This window comes from Lissotriton vulgaris, chromosome 1_1 (assembly GCF_964263255.1).
Source record: "Lissotriton vulgaris chromosome 1_1, aLisVul1.2, whole genome shotgun sequence".
In the NCBI taxonomy this organism is placed as follows: domain Eukaryota; kingdom Metazoa; phylum Chordata; class Amphibia; order Caudata; family Salamandridae; genus Lissotriton; species Lissotriton vulgaris.
In genome coordinates this window covers 380,628,293-380,656,183 of record NC_141685.1, presented here as the reverse complement: position 1 = coordinate 380,656,183, position 27,891 = coordinate 380,628,293, and the positions used below count along the sequence as shown (strand labels likewise).

General features: G+C 45.5%; 2 protein-coding genes and 1 pseudogene across 4 annotated transcripts in view; all 3 read left to right on the top strand.

Moving 5' to 3' along the window:
* The window catches only part of TUT4 (terminal uridylyl transferase 4), a 1,145,308-nt gene that overhangs the window by 518,651 nt on the left and 598,766 nt on the right, over positions 1–27,891 (top strand). For all 3 annotated transcript variants that reach the window (XM_086952445.1, XM_086952444.1, XM_086952443.1), the window contains 2 exons: positions 5,547–5,768; positions 5,896–6,070. In XM_086952445.1, the coding sequence (XP_086808571.1) occupies positions 5,547–5,768; positions 5,896–6,070 (397 nt within the window). The remainder of the gene's footprint in view (positions 1–5,546; positions 5,769–5,895; positions 6,071–27,891) is intronic.
* The window catches only part of LOC147747214 (uncharacterized), a 187,214-nt gene that overhangs the window by 152,716 nt on the left and 6,607 nt on the right, over positions 1–27,891 (top strand). The window lies entirely within an intron of this gene.
* On the top strand, positions 15,826–16,672 carry LOC147747215 (uncharacterized; annotated as a pseudogene).

Genomic DNA, 27,891 nt, shown 5'->3' with positions numbered 1-27,891 from the left:
ACCTCCACTGACCTCAGTGAATGGAAGTTAAGTCAAGCTATTGGGAGGCTGAGAATCAGTTGTTTGTGTAATTTCATCTCCTACCAAGACAGTTAAATTAGGATGGACGACTTCAGGGGGTGAGACATATTAAGGACGGTGCAACTTCTCCTGCCCGTATAGCTAAAAGCTAAATCTGGATTTTGAGTTAATCTGGTTAGGATATTTTGTGGTCAGTGTTACAAAGTATCTAAACCAAGTGGATTGTATCTACCCTTGGTGAGCAGTAGAGTCCAGAGTGGGTCCAATATAGCCATATCCGTACCATAATTTCAGAATATTAATGTTTTACCCAACTATATTAGGTGGTGATGCTGTCAAGTGGTCATTTATAGCTGTCAAATGTCCCTATGGCAAATGTTAATGGAGGGTGCGTGAGGAGCACTCCTAGTTTGTTCATTTTTAAACCTCCTTGTAAATTGGTGCAATGATTGTAGAGGGTTGTCACTCCTAGGTTCAACTGTAGGTAAGACTAGCCAAACGGTTAGTCCAATCATGCACTGTTCACTCGGTGTTTTCCTACACCTACTCTGCTTATAACTTTAAATTAATTCATAATGCCATCATTATTCATACTTTTTAATTTTCTTTGATTTCAACAAAATTCATATTGTGTGTCACAAATCCTAAATTCATCACAATCGCTTTGAAATTATAAATCACATATACATTTGTGCATTATAATGATTTACTCATATCATATTATATTTCCATCAGCATTAACATTTGACACGCCCGATGCATTTCGGTACCCAGCGGTACCTTCCTCAGGGGCAACTCTAAAAGTAAAAAATAAAAGTGTATGTTTTAACATGTGGGCCCATGGTAGCTGATTGTTAATAAATCTAATTGGATCTCAATATGCCTACCTCTGTTGAAAAAAATGTCTGTAGAATCACGCCTATAAAGTAAAAAAAGGGTCTGTCTGTTATATATCTTATGTCACAATTTAATGGTGAGTTTAAACGCTACTGAATGTATTTCTTACCCAGGGGTGCTTTGGGCTGGTTTAAATTAATGCTGTAATAAAGACCACAAGTATAGCGTATTAGAGCTTTGCCTATGTATACCGTAACGATCACATTAGATGCATGAGAAAAAGTATATATGCAATTAAATTGCTTAGCCTACCTGAATTTGGAATCTGTTGGTCGGGAACCTGTTTAGTATTTAAAAGATATAGTGATACTCTGCTAAATCTGTCGCTATCCGACTTGCTATTGCCAACATTGTAAGAGTTAATGGAGTTCCTACCTGAAAATATGACTAGCTTCGAGTATCTGCAAAAAAAACAGACACAAGTGTGAATGGTCCGTGTTGTAAAGAACTCCATGATCAAGTAAATATATATACGGGGAATAGTGGCAAGAGTAGCTCTGAGGGACGATTAACATACCCCTGGATAATTTGATCCAAACTTGCTCACGAAAGCCGAGTTTTTCGAAAGTGGCCGCCATAGACCGCTGTAAAGATTATACACGCCTTGAGATGCAAACACTGAAAACGGACTATGGTGCTTACTACAGGTTACTCGTACCGAATCGAGCGCCATCTTACAATGGAGCGAAAATAGAACGATCGGATAAACCTTTTGGAGGATGAATGATATATTTTAATGTTATTCAAATTTCTCCGTGTTGAAATGAGTTATTCTGTTCATAAGTCGGTAATTGTGAAAGATATTTAATACGAAAAAACTCGCACAACACGTACCAATTGCTTGTTGTCTATACATTCTTGTAGTTCTAATAGAATGTGTATATGTACTAAAAGACCGGGATAAATAAGAGATCCAAGATGTGGTATAGCTTCAATTTTTTTACTTGTGATAGTCGGTGGCCATTATATGAACTACCAATGACGGTGGGACTGTCAAGTATAAACAACTGTATATGACTCTCGGTGTGATGTTTAGGCTTGTGTGTGCCCTAATATCGGTTATCTAAACCTGGTGGTTGTGGTGATGGCCCTAGTGAAATGTTCAATGTGTAATTTAAAATATATGTGCATATACATATACATTGAATAACTCCCCATAATAAAGGCTGGTCAATAGCTTGGATGTAGCACTAGTAATGTCTCATGCACATCTGATCTGTGTTAATACATTGTAAAAAACCACTAGTATACAACAAAATAATACTTGCAATATATCAAATTATCTCAAGACACAGAGACAGAGTTATTAATTCAATATGTCGAACCTGGTTCTAAGGCTGCTATTCTTAATCTATTAGTGGCACTATACTTGTTAGAATAAAAGCCTAAAGCCCTTTGGGTAATTCTCTCTTGAGTTAAACTGTCCTTCACAAATAGCAGGATAAATCGTATCTCTCATTGAGCCCCTTGGGGGACATTGTTTGTAGAGTCTTAATCCAAAATAGCTCTCGTTGGAGAAATTTCTGTCTGTTGTCCACACGAGCAAGAGCAAGATCAGAAATTTAGCACCAGCTTCACCATTAGCACAACACTGGAAAGAACTTAACCACTCTATTTTCCAATTACGTTTTTTTGTCATAGAGAAACTAGCAATGCAACAAGGTGTGGACAACAGACAAAAATTGCTCCAACGAGAGCTATTTTGGATTAAGACTGCTCTTCCTCGCAGACACAGACCGATCTGGTCTACGATGCCTGCATATATTGCAGTCCTTTAAGCAGGTCTCTGGGCTGCGTCTGAACTCAGCCAAGTTGACTTTAATCCCCCTACATCTCTCAAGGGGATGTTTTGACTGGCAATCCACTATCCCTATCCGACGGCAAGCTTTCAAGTACTTCGGTATAGGGGTCGCCTTACTGCCAGATCTAGCCTGAGCACTTAACCCCTTTGGTTGCTAAAACTAAGCTGTACCTGCAGAAGTGGCAAATACTCCCACTTAACCCGCTAGGGAGGATAGCGCTATTCAAAATGATGATCTCTCCCCTTAAGTAGAGCAGAGGAGTGGACTGGTGCGCTGCACAAGTACTACCACTGTATGAGAACAGGGGTTGCCCAGCCAAACACCGGAAAATCTGGGGCAAATGGTTGGGAGTGCTGGATGGATTAACTTCCTTGTTTTCCTAGGTCTAAATTTTTGTGCCCTCTGGAGGCGTAGAAATAACAATGTATTTTGCTGCAAACGGTTTCACTCACTGAATGTCACATGTTGTGGTGCCGCTCATCATGCTGTACTGTTTGTATTTATCATGTTCTCTTCGTCAAATCCATAAAATTGACTATAAAAAAAAAATAAGTGCAAACCAATTATAATTTAATGAAATTGGTCTGGATCACCTTCTTGAGTCGTGTGTCCAATATTGATCACTGTTTTGGAATAAATGTCTTACACTCCTCTGTGTTAGGCCTAAGGCTGTTCACCCACACTATCACTAATAGAGCATTTTGGGTTTTACATTGAGCCCTATAGACTTTTGGGGAACCCTGGACTCTGTGGATGGTATTACCACCTAGTGGCAATATTGTATACAGAGTCAGCTTCCTATAATCTGTTCTTGGCATGTAGTGTTGTAAATTCACATGCACCGACACTCCTCCCCCAACACCAGTAGCCATTGTATTATTTTCATATACATGGACATCTCTTTACTGATGCTCATAATCAATTCTCACCCGCCTACTGGAAAACAATCTAACAATGAAGTTAATGCCCATGTGCGTTATCACCAGGAGGAGGAGTCACTGTACCTCGTGACTCAGAAGACTTCTACAGAGAAAAACAACTTGCACACATCCGAACCCAATGCTAGATGGTAGGAGTATGCAAAGCATGTGAATTTACAGCACTACATGCCAAGAATAGATGCTTTCAGGGTAAGTAACATAATCCTTCTGACTTGCCCCTTTGTTATACTTTGACATACTAAAATACATTTTAGATTATGCCATATCTCATCTTCCTTTCCTTTCCCCCTCATTGTTATTTGGTGACTTGCCTTCTCTCACTTCTTTACTTCTACGGTTCTCTGCAGTCCCCACCTTTACCCACACTTTCCCCACTCTCCCACTCCTTTCTTGCCCACCGTGCTTTCCTGAACCTTCTGTCACACTTTCCTTCTTTTATCCTCTTCTCTCTCATCCCTTCTGTGCCTCACGCCATTTCTCTCAATAACACATTATGCAGTTTATTAGCTCCACACACTTAGTATTACAATATACAACACAACCTAAGACCATGTAATTAGGTCTGGTGGCTGAGTGAATTAATGGACCACTGCAGGGATCTGTGCTTGAAGTCGTGGTCACTGTTTAAGGTGATCTCCGCCAATCATCCTTCTGCAAAATTCATCCTTCTGCATCATTCAGCTGGTTAAAAAAAAGTATGTTATTTCAGTGCCAAGAATCACTTCAAGGTGTGCATGTGCTTTACAAATCGATATTATTTATGTTTTACAACACGTCACTTCTGCTTCTGATGATCTGTCAGCACACCTTGTCACTCCACTCTGATAGCCCATAATGCATCAAATGCTACTTGACCAGACAATCTAACCACATATGCACATACCACACCAGAATTACTACGTATTATACAGTTCTACAGTCCACCTTACAATATTTTAAATACAGTTTGAATCATCACAACATATACCACCACTCAACCGCTCAGCAAGCAATATCAAACAATTCACTACATACACAACAGGTTACCGTATGACAGTGTATTCTGTAATGTGGCTACAGTCTGTATGACCATGTACACAACACCACTTCTTTGGGCACCATATGATTTAATTCAGTGTACCATAATTAGTCATCTTAAAAAAGCGTTCCACTCCTCACACACTGACTAGATAGTACTTCATATCTTCCTGCACCAATCAATAAAGTGCATCTCTATAGTGCACCATACCCATAAGTTGCCATATCTCATACAGCACTATTCATACATTTCCACAACAAAAAACAAATGAAAAATTCACTCCAGATATTGTTAGCTCATTATAGATGTGGTATAAGTCTTTCTTTTCCCCTCTCTTTCGGAGACCGCACAATTAATCTAGAGGGATAAGCCCATACTTTTTAAGTCTGAGCCCAATTCACTTGGGAGCACCTGCCTAGTTTGTTAAACCTTCCACCAAGTCTACAATCCAAACATTGCTGAGAGGACGAATTGGAAATTGTAAGTGTTGAGAAACATGAAAACTCTTTAACCCAACATAATATATTCCATATAGTATGTGTTGGATTTTGCCAGACCGAGCTTCCAAATGAAATGGCTTCAGCAGTTTCTGATCTTTGCATCCTAACAGGAGCTTCTTGGAGCTTCCATATTTTTTTTGATTGTACACTATTGTTAGAGGTTTAATTTAAGTTGGCATAGGCTAGTTTTGGTTTGTTTTTGTCCACTCATTTTTCTAACTTTTACAGTCTGTCCAAATTAACTGAGCCAAATTTGGATTAATTAAATTTTGTTCTTGTGTTTTTCACAAAACATTTTCTATGAGGAGCAATAGAAATTTAAAAACGTGAAATACTGCCACACAATATTATCTAATTACTTTTCTAGATGGAAGGTTTTGAGTCAAAAAAGTTAGATGATCACCAACTGAAGGATATAGAAGACGGAAAGTTCTTGAGATGGGAATATAAACTGCCAAACAACAATGAATCCAGAAACTCGGGTGCAAACTCTGATGGTAGATCTAAAGTTGAGCAGCAGAAAGGAGGCTTGAAGAAGACATCTCGTTCTGAGGTTGATAGCAATGCTCCGAGGACAAAAAATGGCAAAGTGAGTGTACTTGTTTTTCTCATGTGTTTTTTGTATACTTCTAAATTTCATTTTTTGTATTGACTTAGTTTTTTAAATTGTTACTTCTTGTAGCACAATTACAGTTAATTATTTTCCTCTCCTGCAGTCTCCGTTAGTCTTCGATAAGCCTCACGATGTATCCCTTGGTCAATTATGGTTAGAGCTTTTAAAGTTTTACACTCTGGAATTTGCTTTGGAGGAATATGTAATCAGCGTGAGGGTACAAGAACTCCTGACGAGAGAGAATAAGAACTGGCCAAAAAGACGGATTGCCATTGAAGGTAGGTTCATTCCTGGTTCCATTTAACTTCTGATTAGAATGTTGGTGTGTAAAAAATGATTGCAGCACACACAATAATAGATACTAGCTGCTACTATGAACTCTGGTGCACACGGTCATAGTTCAAGGTGGACAGTGTGGCTTTTGTGTGTGTCCGACATTTCTAGGAATGCACTACCTTGCCTTAAGTAAGAGTTTTATATACTATATGTAGAGGCTTCTTACCAATTTCCCCTTTTTATAGGAGCTATTTAGGTGTTTTGATTACGTTTCCTATTATGCTTTAACTGATTGGCTGGATGTAAGAGGCAGTGATCTTTATCCTTATGCTGGTATGGGCTGACTGGCACACTAATTAGTCCAGGGCCAGGTTAAAACAGTTTATTCTAAGGCATAAGTTAGAACTGAGAAATGTTTGTATTTTCAAGAGCAATGCTTTTGACCTTTAAAACGTTTGGAATCGTGTTGTGCTTATGTGCAGCTGCAAGTTAGCACACCGCTGATTTGGAGCACCTCTCTAAACCTCATCCACAGCATCCCACTACATACCTGACTAAAACAATCCCATACTTGCAGGCTCACCTGACCACCAACAAAGTAGTTGGCCCTTCAACAGGAGTAGGGAGCAAAGTACAGTTGTACAGTGCAATACAATTCTACCTATAATTTCCAGTGGGAACTGGTCTGCTCTAAACGCATTTATAAATAAGTCTTTTGATTTGGACAGGTACTGCAACCTCTTTCTGTAATGTTCTGCAGTGAAGGTGAATGTATTGCAGAATAGAGTGCTGTGGCCTGGTTTGATACTTTTCCATATCCACTCACCGTAGGCCATCTACTTGTTTTTGTTTTGTAGACAGCTGTAAAGTGCACTAAATTGGGGTACAATGCTTAAGTGCGTTGGGGACAGGAGGAAGCAGAGTCAATGGTGAGGAAGGAGAGAGTCAGATTTTTGATGTCTCATAGACTTGGAAACACAATACCTAATTTGTAATCTGGTTTCTTGAGGTTCTCTTTTTTGAACATGTGGTCTTGCCTGAGTGTTGAGGTAGTTGTTGACACATCTTACCAGCAATGAATGTCGTCTGTAAGTCTCTATTCAACCACCAATATTTCAAAATTGCAGTCGGCGATAGTTTGTTAATAAAGAATGTTCCTTCCAAGAAAGTGAAATCAAGGCTGAATTCGACTACAGTTTTGAAATATTGGCAGTTGAGTAGAGACTTACAGACGGCATTCATTGCTGGTAAGACGTGATGCAGCGTGCTTATCTAACGTTTCTGATAGTTACAGCACTAGATTCGGATGAGATTATAATGTTCGAGGCATGTGGGCTGCTGAATTCATATCTGTGCATAGATCGCCGCCTAGTGTTGGGTCCGGATGATTGCACTTTGTTGCCCTGGAAGAGTCTTCGAAGTATCACGAGATAGGTGACTCCTCCCCTGGACTATAGTGCGCATGGGCATCCTTTCCATGCTCAGATTGTTTTTTTCCGCCATTGGGTTCGGATGTAAACTCCTTCTCTCCAACTCTGAATCGAAACAAAACTTTTCTAAAGGCCAAAAGGCCTTCAACTTCGTCAGTATTGTTCTTGTTCCGTACCTCTCTACTCGATCCAACCTTCCATCTCGAATCGGTCGTCGACGCGGGCCGTTGGGCCTTTTCGTCGCCATGTGAGCCGACCGTCGATGGAAAGAAGCCCCTTCAAAAGGTGCCCACAGTGCAACTCAAAGTTCCCCCATACTGATAAACACTCAGTATGCAACAAGTGCCTTTCCCCAGACCATAGGGAAGAAACCTGCCCGGCCTGCGCCCAGTTCCGGTCGAAAAAAACCATACGGATCTGACGGGCTGCTAGGCAAGAAATGCAGCGACAGGCACCGGAACCCGATAACATCTTCCATGATGACCAGGACCTACCGGACGCTCAAGACTCGGACCTAGAGATCGTCACAGTCGAGGACTACTCCGACGACGACCTCCTGTCAGGCCAAATTGTGAGTACACTGCCCCCAACACCTATTGACCCCTCACCAAAGGCTCCGGTCAAGGCATCGCCAACAGGCCTTAGCCAAGATCATCAAAGACCTTCGTCAGCCCCGCCTTCAGGCTCGGCTCCGAAAACGAAACTGAAACCGAAACTTTCAAACAAACCCAGGGCCTAGTAACGTTGCCCCGAAGAAGGTTCCAGTGCCTAAAAAGGTCACCGTCCCGAAGGGCGTCGATCCAAAAAAGGCCGTACCGCCAAAGAGCATAGAGCCGAAAAAGACTGTTGACTCCGCAAAGGCCGCTCAGCCAAAAGCCGTCGACCCCCAAAGAACCGGTCGATCCGCGCAAGGGAGCGCAGCCGAAGAGCGCCGAACCGAGGAAGGTCGCCGACCCGACCAAGCCTGCGGTTCCGAAAAACGTCGTACCTAAGCCATCGAAGCCGGACAAACCTGTCGACCCAAAAGTAACAGCTCCAAAGACACCTGTCGATCCAAAAAAGACCGTTGATCCGGTGAAAGACACTCACCCAAAGAAGCCTATGGAGCACAAAAAACGTGTCAACCCGAAAGTTCCCGTCGGCCCGAAACGAGTCAAGCCTAAATAAGGGCCCGAGCCGAAAAAATCAAGAAAAACACCAAAGGTCGTCGACAAACCTGCCTCTGTCGACCCAAAAAGGTCCAAGTCAAAACCCAGGACTGTAGAGGAAGAACTATTCCACCCAGAACCATCCGAGGACCAGGCAAAAATTTACATTAACCCAGACACTGGTAAAGTTACCATCCTGCATAGGAAAAAGAGACCTCTGGACTTTGCACCTGATTCACCTATCCCACTCAAGAAGGACTTTGGCACTTCTCCCACTAGACCCTCACTTCCTTACCAACCTATTATGCCCTCCACACCACATGCACCTACCTCACCTTCTAACCACGATGACGATGAGGGGGACGCAGGGTATGAACCACAGCCCCTATATGACTTCCCTCAAGATCCAGATCAGGAGGAACCTTGGGAGGAGCCAACAGGTCCTTATGATACACATCCTATAACTGATGTGCCCACTTATCCTACTAAACCATCACCCACTGATGACACAGTAGTATTTAACCAACTCATAGACAGGGCAGCGCAATTCCACAACGTGGACACACTTCCAATGTTGAAGGGAGTTCTAAAACATGCCCCAAACATATTCAAGGACACAGCCAGGGCACGGGTAATCAATTCCAGAATAGAAAAAAGTATAGACCGGCTCCTACAGACCCCACCTATATCAAAGGCCAGCTGCCGCTAGACTTCCTAGTGGTTGCTAACGCACGAAAGAGAGCCAACTCACAGACTACAGGGGAAGCACCTCCCCCTGATAAAGAGTCCAAAATCCTAGAGGCATCGAGCAAAAGGGTAGCGGCACAGGCATTCAATTTTTGGAGGATTGCTAACACACAGGCACTACTGGCTCGTTACGATAGGGCACATTACGATCAGCTCGAGAGCCTTATGCAACATTTGCCCAAGCCGTTCAAAGCGCAAGCAAATGATCTTATTCAGGAGGGCAAGTTCATCTCCAATGCCTCTATTAAATGTGCGCTGGACGCTGCAGACACCGCAGCTAGATCCATTATACTAGTGTCCTCCTCCGCAGCCATGAATGGCTGCGGGTTTCAGGTTTTAAGAATGATGTGCAGTCCACATTCTCAACCAACCTGTCAACCCAGATTTTTTATTTGGCCCTGCGGTTGACACCATCTTGGACAAAATGAAAAAGGACACGGAAACAGCAAAATCCATGGGTGCGCTACAATTTTTGCAACAAAGGGGCTCCTTTCGGCGCTCCTCATACAGAGCAAACAAACGAGGAAACACGAAGAACACCCACAGAGGTAGTTACAGAGGTAACAACCCTAAGGGACGAGGGCGGGGAGGCAATAACACCAGAGCCTCCGCCAACACTAAACAGTGACTTCATTACGCTGCCTCCGGAACATTTAACACCAGTCGGAGGCAGACTACAACAGTTCCTACCTGTCTGGCACACAATAACCACAGACAGGTGGGTAAGAGAAATTATCCAGTCTGGTTATTGCCTAGAACTGACTTCTACGCCACCAAACATACCACCCAGACATCGTCCTATGTCCGTAGAACACATCACCCTCCTTCAACAACAGGTGAAAAGCATGCTGGAGAAGGGGGCCATAGAGCCAGTCCCTTTCCTCCAGCAAGGGACAGGAGTATACTCCCTATACTTCCTTATTCCCAAAAAGGACGGTTCCCTAAGACCAATATTGGACCTCAGACCCCTAAATCAATACATACTGTCGGAGCACTTCCATATGATCACCCTTCAGCAAATGCTCCCGTTGCTACAACAAGGAGACTTCCTAGCAACACTGGACCTCAAGGACGCGTACTTCCACATACCCGTCCATCCAGCCCACAGAAAATACCTCAGATTCACAATAGAAGGGCAGCACTACCAATTCAAGGTTTTGCCCTTCAGGGTTACCACGGCTCCAAGAGTCTTTACAAAATGCTTAGCGACAGTAGCAGCGCATCTCAGGAGGCAACACGTCCATGTGCACCCTTATCTGGAAGATTCGCTAATACAAGCAAAATCGTACCAAGAGTGTGCAACACACACGTCTCACACTATCCAGTTGCTACACAGCCTAGGCTTCTCAATCAACTACACAAAATCGCATCTGCACCCTTCCCACATACAACAATACCTGGGAGCCACTATAAACACCTCTGTGGCAAAGGCGTACCCAAACACAGCAAGGATAGCCAGCATGCAGATACTCATCCGCAAATTCCTTCCACAGCACTCCCTGCCAGCTCAAGTTTTCATGCAGCTCATAGGCATAATGGCTTTCTGCATATTCACTGTCCCCCATGCCAGACTTCAAATGTGCCCGTTACAAGAATGCCTAGCACGGCAATGGAACCAGGCTTGTGGACACCTAAAAGACCTATTGTTGGTGGACAGTCGCAAACACAAATCTCTGCAGTGGTGGAACCCACAAAACCTTTCACACGGGCGACTGTTCCAAGAGCCGGTTCCACAACTAGTACTAACAGCGGACGCATCACTGACAGGCTGGGTAGCCCATCTCCTTCAGTACACAGTACAAGGGCTCTGGACAAACAAACAAAGGAGGCTGCATATCAATCAACTAGAGTTGCTAGCGATCTTCCTAGCCCTAAAAGCCTTTCAAAAATACGTGTACAACAAGACGGTGTTGATCCGGACGGACAACATCACCGCAATGTACTATATCCAAAAACAGGGAGGAACCCACTCTCCACAGCTGTCCCATCTGGCGCAGAGCATATGGAAGTGGGCAATTCCAAAGAACATCTTTCTCCTAGCAGAACACTTCCCAGGGAAGGACAATCAGATTGCCGACCTGCTCAGCAGGCACAGCCAACAAATACACGAATGGGAGAATCACCCCCAAGTTCTCCAACCATTCTTCGAGCAATGGGGTCACCCAGAGGTGGACATCTTTGCCACAAAAGAAAACTCCAAATGCCAGTACTTTGCCGCCAGATTCCCACATCCGTTGTCACTGGGCAATGCGATATGGATGAACTGGTCAGGCAGATTTGCGTACGCTTTTCCCCCAGCACCGTTGATCCCGCTGGTGGCACGCAAACTGCGACAACACTCACTCACCCTGATCCTGGTTGCTCCCACATGGGCGAGACAACCATGGTACACAATGTTCCTAGAACTTTCAGTAGTCCCTCACCAAAAACTATGCCTTGCTCCACATCTTCTAACTCAGAACCATGGAGAAATAAGACACCCAGATCCCAATCAAATGAACCTAGCGATCTGGCTACTGAGGTCTTGGAGTTCGGTTACCTTAACTTGCCCCCAGACTGCATGAACATCATTAGGGAGGCAAGGAAACCAACCACACGAGCGTGCTATGCAGCAAAATGGAAAAGATTTGTTATTTACTGCAACAATAACCAAATCAACCCATAAGACGCTTCCAATCAGAACATTATATGCTAACTGCTGCACTTACAACAATGTAACTTAGCGTACTCTTCCATTCGACTACACCTCGCTGCTATAGCAGCATACCTTCAGAACAGGCAACACCTTTCGTTGTTCAGGGTACCAGCAATTAAAGCATTTATGAAGGGCTTAAAAAGAGTGATCCCTCCAAGACACCCTCCTTCCCCAGTCTGGAATCTAAATATAGTGCTTACCAGACTCATGGGCCCTCCTTTTGAACCTCTACACTCATGCCAATTGCAATTCCTAACGTGGAAGGTAGCATTCTTAGTTACCATCACCTCACTCAGAAGAGTGAGCGAATTGCAAGCTCTGACAATTCAAGAACCCTTCATGCAGGTACATGCTAACAGGGTAGTTCTTCGAACAAACCCTAAATTCATGCCTAAAGTCGTATCCAACTTCCATATTAATCAAGCAATTGAACTGCCAGTATTCTTTCAGAATCCACAATCAGTAGCCGAAAGAGCCCTGCACACACTAAACGTTCGAAGAGCTCTACTATACTATGTGGACACAACTAAATCTTTTAGGAAAACAAAGCAACTGTTTGTTGCTTTTGCACCACAGCACAAGGGAAATCCTATTTCAAAGTCAGGAATAGCCAGATGGATAGTTAAATGCATTCAGATATGTTATCTAAAAGCTTAAACGCACTTTAACAGTCCCCCCAAGAGAACACTCTACACGGAAAATGGGGGCATCCATGGCTTTCCTAGGAAATATTCCCCTCGAAGACATCTGTAAGGCAGCCACATGGTCCACCATACACACTTTAACTAAACACTACTGTGCAGACGTGCAAGCAAAACAGCAAGCTGCTGTAGGCCAGGCTGTCCTCAAAACTCTTTTCCAAGCTGCTGTAGCTGGCACAGGTGGCCACCGCTAGAGGAGATACTGCTATTCAGTCTATGCACAGATATGAATTCAGCAGACCACATGCCTCGAACGGAATATGCTACTTATCAGTATGCATTGTTCTTGGCATGTAGGGCTGCTGACATTCATATCGCCCGCCCTCCTCTGCGGTGCCTGTCGCAGCTGCAGCATTATCTTTAGCATGGACATCTCTTACTTTCCTATCTCTACCTCTGCCACAATGGCGAAAAACAATCTGAGCATGGAAAGGATGCCCATGCGCACTGTAGTCCAGGGGAGGAGTTACCTATCTCGTGATACTTCGAAGACTCTTCCAGGACAACAAAGTGCAATCATCCGGACTAGGCGGCGATCTATGCACAGATATGAATGTCAGCAGCCCTACATCCCAAGAAAAGATGCATACTGGTAAGTAGCATATTCTTTGTGTTTTTTGATATAGGGAGCCTTGGATCGTTATTCATATATGTGTCGAGCGTAGCACAGAGGTTGATTGAGGTGAGTTTGTGACTCTGTAATGACTATCGTTCAAACCATTTGAACAACTTACGGAGTCAGTAATTGTTTGCTTGCAATTTTTAGCACATTTCATACAGGGGCCAGAACACGATTTGAACTATGGAGATTGCCACCTAGAATAGGAGGTGAGCCATTATGAAATATGGATCAGTTCCATTCTGCATTGCCCTTTGACAGAAGTGTTAATGTGGTTGATGTTGGCATTTGTTTTCTTGTTTTTTTAGGTGTATCACGTTAGCGAATCTCCACATTACTGAGATTCTTGAAAGTAGGATTTTGTTTAACTACCGGCTTTGGCACGGGGCACTTTGGGTGATACTACTCACAATTTTTAGATTTTGACATGAGATACAGCACTATGTACCACTTGTTTTGACACAATCTGGAACTAAATTAATGTGTGACTAATTATATTGTGTAATGTTATCCAACGTTTGTGTTTGAGTGATTTTGTTTTGCATACTTCATTGATTAACCTCAGGATGTTTTCTTTTAGGCATGCCCCTGACGAAGGGACGACACAGTCCCAAAATGCATTGGGCCTTTTTCGACAAACCTATGGATTAATCATCATGTTTTGTTATGCATTTTACTTGTTTTGAAACATGTATAAATAAGTGAAGACTATTGTAATTTATTTTGGATTACATTAATTTTATTGGTCATATTCATAAGAATGTACAATTGATGAGGACCATGAATACAATTTTTTTTTAAGTATTCAATTTGAAAAATGTGGTTCTAGGCATATGGGCTGCAGATGGTACATTTATGAATAGATCGCCATCTGGTGTTGGGCTTGGATGATTGCACTTGTTTTTCTCTTGGAGAAGTCTTTTGTAGTCACGAGGCTGGTGACTCCTCCCTTGGGTGATAGTGCGCATGGGCATCGGCTCCATCCTTAGATTGTTTTTTTCCGCCATTGGGTTCGGATGAGTATCTAAGCGCTCCGGATCGACTTCGAGAAAGAAGTTATATTTCGGAGCGTATTCCCTTTCCAATTCGACGGTATTGTTTATCGAGCGCAAGTTCATTCCCATTCCGACGTGCTTCGAGGTCAACAACAACAAATTGCAACTCTACGTCGATGAGACCGGGAGACCTATCTCGACGTAGTCCAGCCCGGAATTCATGGAAAGGACTCCATTCAAAAAATGTCCAACGTGTGGTGCTAAATTCCCACACAAGGACCTACATGAGGTGTGCAACCTCTGTTTATCAGCTGACCACGAATCCAGGGACTGTGAAGCCTGTGCGGCTTTCTCCTCCAAGTCTACGATTAGAAACCGTCGAGCCCGAAGACACGAGATGTCGAGGATGGAGTCAGATGCAATCCCAGAACTGTTCGAGGTCCAACACCCTGAGGAAGAAGAAGATGAGGACAGGTCGGGGTGGGAGCGGACGAGTCTGAAGTCGACGTTCATCAAACCGTGAGTGACGACGTCCCTTTGCCAAAAAACCGACCCCGATTGGTGTCGACCCCGCCTTCGAGCCCGGTCAGAAAACCGAAAAGAGTTTCCGACGCCCCGCCTTCGGGCTCGGCAACGAAACCAAAACACTCGGCTTCCCACTATGCCGGAGCCGAGAAACGGTCGACATCGACAACGAAGCTCCATCCCAAAGAGAGCTTGCAGTCAAAGCATTCCATGTCGAAACCGAAACATGCTTCGACGTCGAAGAATACCTCGACACCAAAAAAATCGGACTCAAGCATACTCTCGGTGCCGAAAACACATAACACCGAGATACAGAAGCAAAAGCACCTTTCGGACCCGAAGACTTCGGTACCGACACAGGAGCAACAAACAGATCCAAAACAAAATACTTTGTTCATTGATCCACAGACTGGCAAGGTGGTGACAAAACTACCTAAAAAGAGGAAGACTCAACCGTCGGAGGACAAAGCTCCTCCTCCTAAGAAGAGAACAATGGGGACAAATACAACTCCTCCCCTTTCTCCACAGCCTATGGACACTCCCTCTTCTCCTCTTCCTCATACTCTGCCAGCTATTCCTACACCTTCTACACCACGCCCATCTACACCTCAAACAGATGTAGAAAGTGACACAGGGGATGGGGACCTTCCTAGGGATGATAACAATACTATCCCAGAAGACGCAGACCTATGGGAGGATTATGACGCAGTGTCAGATAATAATGACCCTGACCTGTATCCCTCAAAACCCTCTCCCCCTGATAAGAATTCGCGTTTTGCACAATTAATTAATAGGGCAGCAAAATACCACAAGGTAGATTTACATACAGAACCTCAGATAGAAGATTTCCTTTTAGAAACACTACCTGATGCACAAAAATCCTCAGGGACCCTACCAATGCTTAAGGGTCTCCTCACTTACACATCAGACATGTTCAGAGACCCGGTGAGGGCTAGGGTGTTAAACCCAAGAATTGATAAAAAGTATAAGGCAGCCCCAAAAGACCCAGTATTTATTAAGGGGCAAATACCTCTGGACTCGTTAGTAGTCTCAAATGCTCGCAAGAGGGCAAACTCACTAACAGCAGGAGAAGCTCCTCCTCCTGACAAGTAGTCCAAGTTAATAGATGCCTCCGGCAAAAGAGTTGCATCCCAAGCAGCAAACCGCTGGCGCATAGCAAATACTCAAGCGCTACTTGCGCGTTATGATAGAGCTCATTACGATGAGTTAGAAAAACTCATTACATATCTCCCTAAGGAACATCAAATAAAGGGCAGATCAGCTGATACAAGAAGGGAAGATAATAACTAACACTTCCATTAAGTGCGCCTTAGACGCAGCAGACTCTGCAGCAAGATCCATAAACACCAGTATCATGTTAAGAAGACATGCATGGCTCAGGGTCTCGGGGTTTAAACAGGAAGTACAAACTTCTTTATTGAATGAGCCCTTTGATGGTAAAGCACTCTTCGGCTCAGGTACAGATGAGGCGTTAGAAAAAATGAAAAAGGACACAGAAACGGCTAAGTCAATGTGAGCATTGCAACAGCCAGCTCAGAGGGGTTCCTTTCGTAGGTCCACCTATAGAGGCGGATCAAAGAATACAGGCACAAGCCAGCAATCAACCTCTTTTACACCAACATCACCCAGAGGGATTTCTAGAGGCAGTTACAGAGGTAACCACAACAAGGGTAGAGGTCGCGGAAACAACAACAACCGCAACTCTCCTACCACAAAACAGTGACTTCATACAGCTCCCCCCAGACCATGTAACACCTATCGGGGGACGCCTATCCCAGTTCCTACTTGTCTGGGAAAACATCACATCAGACAGGTGGGTGAAACAAATTATCCAACATGGTTATTGCCTAGAACTCACCCACCAAACATCCCCCCCCAGACAACGTCCAATGAGTCAAGACCTTCTGACATTATTAAAACAGGAAGTACTGTCACTGCTACAAAAGCATGCCATAGAGAAGGTTCCACAAAATCAACAGGGAACAGGAGTATACTATCTATACTTCCTAATCCCCAAAAAAGACGGGTCTCTAAGGCCAATACTAGACCTCAGACCTCTCAATGCTTACATAAATTCGGAACATTTCCACATGGTCACGCTACAACAAGTACTTCCTTTACTGAAGAAAGGGGACTTTCTTTCTACACTGGATCTAAAAGAAACCTACTTTCATATCCCAATTCACACAACCCACAGAAAATACCTCAGGTTTGTAGTACAAGGACAACATTATCAGTTCAAAGTCCTTCCGTTTGGTGTCACAACAGCACCAAGGGTGTTCACAAAATGCCTAGCAGTGGTTGCAACACACCTAAGAAGACAGCAAATACATGTCTTCCCTTACTTGGACGACTGGCTAATAAAGGCCACGTCACAAAAGGAATGTCTTCAAAACACACAGAAGACAATTCAACTGCTGCACCAGCTAGGGTTTATGGTGAACTACACAAAATCCCACCTGCAACCAAACAAAGTTCAACAATATCTAGGGGCTACTATAGATACAGAAAAAGCCAGAGTATACCCCAATCCAGTCAGGATTCAGGCAATTCTCACATTGATTCAAAGGTTCCAACCGCAACACTCATTAACAGCTCGAGTGTTCATGCAGTTATTGGGGATGATGTCCTCTTGCATACTGCTGATCCCATATGCCAGACTACAAATGCGTCCGCTTCAAGAATGTCTAGCAACACAGTGGATTCAGGCTCAAGGTCAGATTACAGATCTGGTGTTGGAATTTCCCAAGTTCGGTCGTTCCTACAACCAATTCCACAAGTGGTGCTAACAGCGGATGCATTGCTCATCGGATAGGGAGCTCATATGGACAGATACACAGTACAAGGAAGATGGAGTGTACAGCAAAAACAACTGCACATAAATCACCTAGAACTACTAGCAGTGTACCTAGCATTAAAAGCTTTTCAAATGCATGTTCTCAACAAAGCAGTCCTGATCAGAACAGACAACATGACAGCAATGTATTATATTCAAAAACAGGGGGGGGGGCACACACTCTCCAACTATCCAGACTAGCGCAGGAAATTTGGAGAAGGGCCATTCCTCAAAACATCTATCTGTTAGCCGAACACCTACCAGGAGTTCAAAATCAGATAGAAGACATCTTAAGCAGAGAGTCAGAACAAATAAACGAATGGGAACTGCACAAATAAATACTGCAGCCATTCTTCCAAAGATGGGGACAACCGGAGATAAATCTCTTTGCCACTCATCAGAACGCAAAATGCCAAAGCTTCGCATCCAGGTACCCACACCACCTGTTGCAGGGCAATGCATTATGGATAAATTGGTCCAACACATTTTCATACGCTTTTCCCCCTCTCCCACTAATTCCATTAGTGGTTCGAAAACTGCAACAGCATTCAATGACAATGATACTAGTAGCACCAACGTGGGCACGGCAGCCGTGGTTCACCACACTCCTACAACTCTCACAGGTGCCACACCAAAATTAAGAATCTCACCCATGCACCTCACACAGAACCATGGAGAAATAATGCGCCCAGATACCAAACAACTGAACCTAGCGATCTGGCTCCTGAGGTCTTAGAATTTGGATACTTAAATTTAAATCCAAACTGTATGGAAAATATTAGGCAAACAAGACGTCCCACCACCAGAGCCTGCTTTGCAGCAAAGTGGAAAAGGTTTTCTGTATACTGTAACCGTAACAACATCAACCCTCTGGATGCATCGACACAAAATATTATTTGCTACTTACTACACTTACAGCAATGTAACCTTGCTTACACCTCCATTAGAGTAAATCTTGCAGCTATAGCAGCATACCTGCAAAACAGACAACAAATATCCCTGTTCAAGGTACCCGCAATTAAGGCTTTCATGGAAGGACTCAAGAGTTATTCCACCAAGACTACGACCTTTCCCAGTCTGGAACCTTAACATAGTACACACCAGACTAATGGGACCACCTTTTGAACCTATGCATAGGTGTGAAATACAGTTTCTTACTTGGAAAGGGGCCTTCCTTATAGAGTAAGTGAGTTACAGGCATTAACAATACAAGAACAATTTCTACAACTTCACCAGAATAAAGTGGTTCTTAGAACAAACCCAAAGTTCTTACCTAAAGTAATCTCAGCATTCCACATCAATCAACCAGTGGAACTACCAGTCTTATTTCCAAAGCCACAGACGGTAGCAGAGAGGGCCCTACATACTCTAGATGTCAAAAGGGCAATATTATATTACATAGAAAGAACTCAAACTTTCAGAAAAACTAAACAACTATTTGTAGCGTTTTCCCCAACACATAAGGGCAACCCTATCTCTAAAGCAGGCATTGCCAGATGGATTGTAAAATGTATACAAATATGTTACATAAAAACAAAGAGAACATTAACTGTCCCCCCTAGAGCTCATTCTACACGCAAACTAGGGGCATCTATGGCATTCTTAGGGAACAATCCCCTAGATGACATATGCAAAGCAGCAACTTGGTCTACACCGCATACCTTCACAAAACACTACTGTGTTGACGTGCAGGCAACACAACAAGCAAGAGTGGGCCAGGCTGTATTAAAAGCTTTATTTCAAACTGTTGCAACAGACACTGGTGACCACCGCTAGGGAGGTAACTGCTGTGTAATCTATTCATAAATGTACCATCTGCAGCCCAAATGCCTAGAAAGGAATATGCTACTTACCAGTATGCATCTGTTCTTGGCATAGAGGGCTGCAGAGTGGTACATACCCTCCCTGCCTCCCCGGAAACCTGTGTCTGTTCCAACATTATCTTATTTAGATACTTACATGGGCATCTCTTTCTGTATTCTATCATACTACTCCATCTAACCCTACTATGGCAAAACAATATAAGGATGGAGGCGATGCCCATGCGCACTATCACCCAAGGGAGGAGTCACCAGCCTCGTGACTACAAAAGACTTCTCCAGGAGAAAAACAAGTGCAATCATCTGAGCCCAACACCAGATGGCGATCTATTCATAAATGTACCACTCTGCAGCCCTCTATGCCAAGAACAGATGCATTCTGGTAAGTAGCATATTCCTTATTTAATACATTGAATCATTAAGTGGGGTTCGGTTGAAACCCCAATGAACAGTGCATGGAGCTAGCAATTTTTCTTGCTAGTAGTTTATTCCAACATTGTCTGTGCCATTCACCGACATTTTAAGTGCAGTGAAGCCATTTTGAGCACATGAGCTGGGAGTTTGTCAGCACGAACTCCACAGCTTCATGATTACTTTACTGAAGTCTGGGAAGTTTGGTATTAAACTTCCCAGCACATTAAACCCACACTGATGCCAGTGTTGGATTTAATGAACAGTGCACACAGGGGGCATCTTAGAGATACCACCTGAAAAACGACTAACTCTTGTGTGGTTCCTGACTGGTTCTCAGCCATCTGCCAACCCCAGACGGATTCCTGAACCCCTCATAAAGAGCCCTCCAATCTCTGGGTCTGGAAATAAAGCACATATTGGGCAGGGATGTCATGTCTTCTCCACCTGGATGGGCAGGGTCCCCGAAGAGAGAGCTTCAAAGGTCTTCCGCCTTTGATAGCTTCCCTAGTCTTTTGCTACTATCAGCAACTGGCTCCCACTGGTTCTGATCCCCATTTTGTGCATGAGAACCGATGGGAAAACCTAACTAGGAAAGCAGGTGTGCCCACCTGTGCCAACCTCACCCCTCAGGTGGGCGAGATGAAATGAAGCCCCATGTCAGTTCCCTCCCTAAAGAACTATTGTCTCCCGTGGGCATCAAATTTGTCCAACAGCGGGGGAGGAGCCAAGCCGGCGACCGCGATGGCAGCCTAGTCCCTCGGCTCCAAGTATCATCTCCTCCCGGGACTACATCCTGCGTGAAATCCTGCAGCAAGACGGAGTGAATGGGGACATGAACGCATCCGTTCGCCGAGGGTGCAATCCCGAGGTTCGTGCCCGCTTGTTGAGGCGAGATATAGTCGACGACGTTCGCGGCCCGCAGCAGCCCTGAGACCGGGGACTCGACCAGACTGTGAGGCTGGTCCCCGAGTGAACAACAGCGGCCACCGGTGGCCGGGAGGGACCGGTCGGCTCCAAAGTGGCGAATATCAGCTGATTTCCGGCACGCTCATACGGGCAGACTGTGAGCACAAGTGGGGGACAAGCCTATCGCTGTGCCCCTGTGTGGACGGATATTGCGGCAAGGATTTTGCTTGTCCTCCGCCGAGAAGTGCTTTGCGACTCGTCCCGCTTTCGGCGGGAGGCTCCCGAATTTACTCCGAGCCGCTACTGAGTTGAACTGACTCCAGCGGTTGCTTTACATCGATCTCGGCGGCCCTGCTGGTGGTGCTATGACGCCCGCTGCCTCATTATCTGTGCCTAGGCCCTACTCCAGACCTGCGCTGATCCGGGCCAGCATGGAGAAGGGGAGCATGGTCAAAGGGGAGCATGGAACAGAACTGCACCTTGGCGATCTGATGGCTTCCCTAGCCGCCCTTCATAACAACTTGGTGCAGGGTGCCCGATTATTAGGGAGCAATTTGGATGATGTGACCCTCGCGGCGGAGCGAATGAGATCGGCTGACCCGGATGAAGTGGCCCTCGCGGCGGAGCGATTGAGATCGGCTGACCCGTCGATACATAGCGAGATGCCTCCCTCATCGCCCAGATGCATTAAGATGGCGTCTATCACTGGTACCGGAGGGCCAGAGACACTGAGCCTCGCGACATTCCATGACCGTACTATTGGATGCCTAGGACAATCTGGAGGCGCTAGACTGGGATTGACTGGTGGAACTTTTTCCTACGTCCTGCTGCTAGAGATTCTGGTGCTGTTACTGCCGTGTTTGAACATTGAGACATTGTTCTCCTGCGTTATTTCGCTGCATGAAGTGCGGAAGATCTGTTTCAGTACCAGGTCGTGCCCATCGTACTTGCTAGAGAATGGTAAAGTTGCGGGATTTGGCGGTATATGTAAGACCGGACAAGGATAAATGACGTTCCTCCGGGTTGCCGTCTTCTGCTTTGAGGGCTGTGAGGGTTACGCGACATGTTGTCTTCGCTAATGACGCGCCAGGTTGACTTTGTCCCTTGCAATTTGTGTTATTCACATTGATTCTTGCTGCATTAATTCACATCATGCGTAGACATAGCGATTGTGTGAGGGAGAGGCCGGGGGACTGCTAAAGGGATCCTCTCCGTCTTTTGTTTCTTTCCTGTAGTTGTAGTTTGGAGCCCCCCCTTATTTCTTTTCTGTTCTTTTGTGGGTTTCAGGGTTCTCTTTTTCTTCTTCTCTCTCTTGAGTTCTTCTTTAGGTGAGGCGGGTGGTAGTTCTTTCTTCTCTCTACTAAATTTCGGGTTCCATACAATGGGCGACAGGCACGCTGCTGTGGGGGAGGCCGTAGCCATAGGCAGGGGTGCAGGGTGGGGGTTGAGGGAGGGGTACTTTCCTTTTTCTTTTCCTTTCTTCGTCTCTAGGGCCCCTTTTTTCTCTCTTGTTCTGCTTGGTATTCTCCTTTTTTTCCCTTTTCTTCTCTTTCGGGTAACCGAGTGGCGGAGTGTTCGCTGTACGCTTTTGCGTTTTGAACTACAGGGGGTGCTGTTTTTATAAAGTTGTTATTGCAGTGGGTGATGCTGCCTTGGGGGGCGGAATGTACTGTTTATGGTCTATCCTGTTTAATACGTGCTTGTACCTACGCCCTGCTCGCAGTAGTCCCGGCTGTGCATATCCTGATCAATGATAACCCCTTGCACCTGTATACTTTGATTGTACGGCGTCTGATCCTGCCCCTCTTTAAAACTTTTAAAAGAAACCTCTTTAATCCTGGTACCAACACGGTACGGACAATATCCTGGGCTGAGAAATGGCATAAGGGAGGCGGACTGTTGCATCTGTTTGGCTTACTTGAATTGCTTTGACCGTCTCTGAAGTACTGGCCGGCCGTGAACGTTGTAGGCCTGTGATTGTAACTGCCTTACATAACAATAAAGGTTTACCAAAAATTAAAAAAAAAAAAAAAAAATTGTCCAACAGCAACCCAAGCCAGGACTCCAGATCCAGCCTGATCCGCGAGTCCTCACCACTCTGCACCAGGCGCCCATGGCCCGAGTCCAAGTGGCCCAATACCCCAACAAGGTCCCCACGGTGATCCTGACCTGAGTGCCAGCGTTTGACGACCTCCACCAACCTTATCCTCAATGCCTGCAGCCTCATCCTGAAGGGTCCCCCCAACCAGAACCGGTGAGAAGAATCTGAAATGAAAGTACACCTATGCATCCTCTACTCCTGAGTCCTGAGGTGCCCCACTGATGGTGTCCTGATGTCCAACAACTCTTCATCCTCCAGTCGTTGGTTCCCTTCATCCAGTCTTCTGACTCCAGCCTAATGTCCTTTTCTGTGACTGACGTCCTCCACTGAAAAGCATTGGGCTCCTAAGCACTCGACCGCCTCTGGTGGTGTGGACACAGTGCCAACATGCGACCCCCTTTGCCCTTACCTTAAACCTAGGAACTTGGCTCCCATATGGGCTACCCGTGAGGAGCCCCCAACCAAAGTACCCCCTAACCCCACTGACTGACATTGGCACCCTGCACTCTGAACCCCGCTGCCCTGGTGCCCTTTAAGTGCCAACCTGAACCTCAGTTCTACCCTCCAAACCTCCATCCCTAAAACCGTTTAGTTACCTGCAAACTAAACTTGGTACTTTGTTTTTCCCAGTAGACTGAACAGTGGGTTTTCTCTGAAATTTCTTCTAAGTGTTGAACTGTCTTCTACTGCATCATAAAGCAACTTAGTAACTTCACCAGAGTTAACCTATTTACCAATGTCCTGTTTTGCTTAAGCTGTCAGGAGTGTGTTTTAGGCCGAACTAAAAAAAATCACAAAATAATTTATAAGTACTCTAAAACTAATTACGAATGTTTATGAACAGTTTACCAATCGTTTTCTCAACTGCAAAAGTTATCTAAATTTCTAATGGATACATATGCCTGTGGATTCCTCACCTTTTGAATTACTCCAATACGCAGCATTCCATGGAAACTTTTCTCCTCAGTTCTCACTTGTCGACGAGGACGTGGCAATGGAACGGCACCGCACACAACTCAGCATGACGGCATCGTAGCCATAAGAAAACCTTGTTGGCGGGCTGACGTCCGTTCCCTTTTTTCTGCTCCGACACCGCATAACGTTTTTTCCCCAGGCTCTCCATTTCTGAGAGTTTTCTTCAATACTGTTGCCTTTGGCAATGACTCCACTTAGAAAGTCAGATTCAAGTCGTGGAGGGATTGCTGGGGCCAGATGTCCATCACTGACCCGCATGAAGACTATCTGTGGTGTTTGTCTTCGGATCACAACGTCTGGGCATGTTCTTCATGCATACAGATAAATACGAAGTCCCTGAAGTAGAGGGAGGCCATGTTATTCATGGCCAAACCTAGGAGGCAGAAGCGGGGTCATCGGAGATCTCAGAACTGGTCGAAGTTGCCGATGCCTCATACTTTGGAATCCTCCAAGACGAATAAGCTGAAATGGTGCCATGGTTCTCTATAGCACTCTTCAAAGCATGTGACTCCGAAGGCGATGCCACCAAGCCCTAGGCGACATCGCAGAGATGAAATACCTCCAACATCTTTTCCAGGGGTGTCTCCGACATGGAAGGCTGTTGCTCCTCTGACTCCGAGGAATGTTACTCCTCCAGGGCTCCGGTCTGTGACTCCGGCACTGAGAACTCCGACTACACAACCGAAGCCAAATTTGGTGCCTCCAAGTATGGCTCGAGAACCCTTTGTCCCTAATCCGATCCATCTCATTTTATTGAATGCTATGTTTAGCATTTTTGCAAGGGCTGCAAATTCATCTGATGCTCCTGCTGGTCCCATGGGTCCACTTGCATACTCTCTAGGAGAGTTTTCCGCAGGTACCTTTAATGCCCTTATGCCTGTGACTCCAGGTAGTTGGCCTCCACTGGTACAGAGGCTGCTGGCGCTGTTGCATTTTTAAGAGACCCATGGACCTTTGGATGGTTCATCTCCTGCGCCGTCTGGATCTGATCCGGCACTGGCTTGACCTCATACTGACTTCATTCTTGGTTCCTTTGGATGCTCCTGCCATGCCAGCTCCGAAATCACTGGTGCTGCCAATACCGAGATTGAGATCTCGGACAGGTGCTCAAAGGCTAGTGGAAGAGGAAGAACACCAAGAGTAGCATGAGGGAGCAGGAGAAGAGAACATTGTGGACCTTGACCCCAAGTTTGGAGGATTACTAGAAACATGTGATCTGTATACCTCCCCTGAGTGGGAATTGGCGTCACCTAAGGGTTCCCCACCTCCTGAGGTGACTTTATACCACACGGTTATTTGTAGGCTGCAGATATATTGGAGTTGACACTTCTCACAGCTGAACTGAAGTTCAATATCATCACTGAGGTTCTCCGTTGTAAGAAAGTTGCTCTGTATATACTGCACCAAAGTAAGGTACAGTGAACAGAGTCCAGCAGTCCCCAGAGGTTTGGCATGGGTTAAAGTTAAATAGAACCTTACTCTCTAAAGTAGTAGCTTGGTCAAGCAGTAAGGCAGTATCAGAGGACAGTGTAAAGCATTTGGTGTACACACCTAGTCAGCAAATGGGCTCACACACTCAAGAACTGAACTCTAGGCCAATTGTTCGGTATATCAAAATTTATTGTCGTTTTATTTTAGAACCACAGGTTGGTATAAAAATACTTTCTCAGAATGAGTTGCTACAGTTGAATACTTTCAATGAGCAATAGACTTTTGAATGCAATAGATACAGTGATTGCAATATGCAACACAAACCAAACACAATTATAACATTGATCTCAATGGGGATTTTAACCAAACTGCAATAACATTTACTTTACAAACGTTTTTTCTTACTCCGTACTGGATCCTGGATTTCTTGAAAACAGTTGAAGGAAATCGTTTTTGTTATACAGGCAATTTTAAAGGAATATTTGTATGTTGCAAAAATCGACACTTAACCCGTTCCCAACGGGAGCACTACCTGGCTGGTGCTGCAAACCACCATTGGCCGACGCAGCCCCAGCCGTTTTTCGAACGTTCCGCACTGGCGCGGAACGTTCGAAGCAGCTAAGGAGTAAAAAGAATTTCAGGTAAAAACCAGCCAATGCTATCCTAGGGAGGAAAATCAGGTTATCAGAAAATGACAATTGTAATTACTTTTTCTGGTCCGTGATGGGTACCTAGATCCAGCACTGGGATCTCTCCTGGAAAACAGGTGAGTAATTTCGTTTTTGTTGATCGGATGATTTTTAGTGAATATTTCAAAGTTTCAAAACTCAACACTTAAAAGAATTTCCAAGTGAAAACCAGTCAGTTACCCTATGTAGAGAATGCAAGTTATCGGCTTTCAGGTGAGTATTTGACTGGCAGAGTTAAGGTTCTGGCGTAAGTCTCAGGGGTCTCCAGGTTCAGGTTGGTACAATAGTTACACCCTCAGCGGCACAGGGGCAGCCGGGTGCAGAGAGAGTAGACCCAATGTTAGCCTATGGCCGGTAGGGGGCCTTTGGTTGGTGGCTGCTAGCGGGCAAGCTACGTGGCTGTGGGAGCGAAACTCCTGGTCACTTACTCAGGGTAAGTGGGGAAGTTGAACAGAACAGTTGGTGCACAACCAGGGGCACTGGGGCGGCTGGGTGCAGGTGCTTTTGAGCAGTCGGGCGCCCAATGGATTTCAACGGGAAGTCTGCGAGATGAACAAAGGCTGCAGGCTCGGAGACGGAGATTCTTCAGGTGTGACCACCACTTCAAGGGGTAAGTTGGGAAGCTGTAGGTTGGGTAGACACCCAGGAGTTGGGCACAGGGGGCTGTGGGGCGCCGGGTGCAGGGTAGTCTTTAGGCGTCGGGAAATCTTACCCTCTGCTGGTCGCGGTTGGAGGGGTCCCTGGTGTTGAGGCTGCAGGTGTCATCGGGAGCGTTGAGGGGGTCCTTGGCTGCTGCATTCTTGGTCACAATCGCCGGGGGACGTCCTCGTGGTCTTTGTTCACTCGGGCACTGGCCGGGCTCAGCGGGTGCAGATTGGGCTGGATTCGCGGTTCCTGGTTGGCACCAGAAGCTGTAGATGTTTGAGCCGAGCCACTGCTCGTGTGAGTCCCAGTCTTTAGGTTGAGCAAGGTAGTCCGGTCCTCCAGGGTTTTCGAGGTTGCTGACCACTGGAGACGCTGGGGCTTAGCAGGAGCAGGTTTGAGGGTCGGCAGGCCGGTAGGGCTGGGGCCGGGGCCAAGTCAGTTGGTGTTGTCCTCTTGTTAGCAGCTGCACGGCAGGTCTTCTTTCTTCCAGTTCTTCTTGTAGTTTTGGAATCGGGATCTGAGAAAGGAAGGTTCAGGGTGCCCCTAAATACTAAATTTAGGGGCGTTATAGGTAGGTAAAGGTCAGGGACCAATGGGTCCCTTCCCTGGGGTGGGTACACCCCCTATTCTGCCACTCTGCAGTGGGAGGGGGTCAGAAGCCTGTCCCTGGTTGGCTGGGTCCCCCCGTCCTCAAGATGGCGGGGACTCAAGGTTGTGCTTCACCTCGCCTCCCCCACCCTAGGTGTACCTAACTGTGAACCCCGGTTAAAGTTAACTTCGAGCCTCAGCATCACAAAATGGATGCTGCCACCAGACACAAGTCTGACCTCCTGCTGCTGGGGGTCCTTCCAGCGAGGGAGGCTTGGACAAAGGGTTTCCTGCCTTGGGAGGTGCTAGCTCCACCCCAGACAGGACTTTGTGTATTAGGTAGGACAGGCCTGAAAGGAATGAGACATGCCTGGGGCACACAAGGTGCCTCTGTGCATACACCAGTTCAAACCAGTTGCTGGGGCACTCCAGCCCCAGCTCTGGTGCGAAGCTGGACAAAGGATAGGGGGTGTAAGTAACCACCCCCCTACCTGGTCCAACCCATAGGAGGGACCTAGTCATAGTACAGCCCCCTTT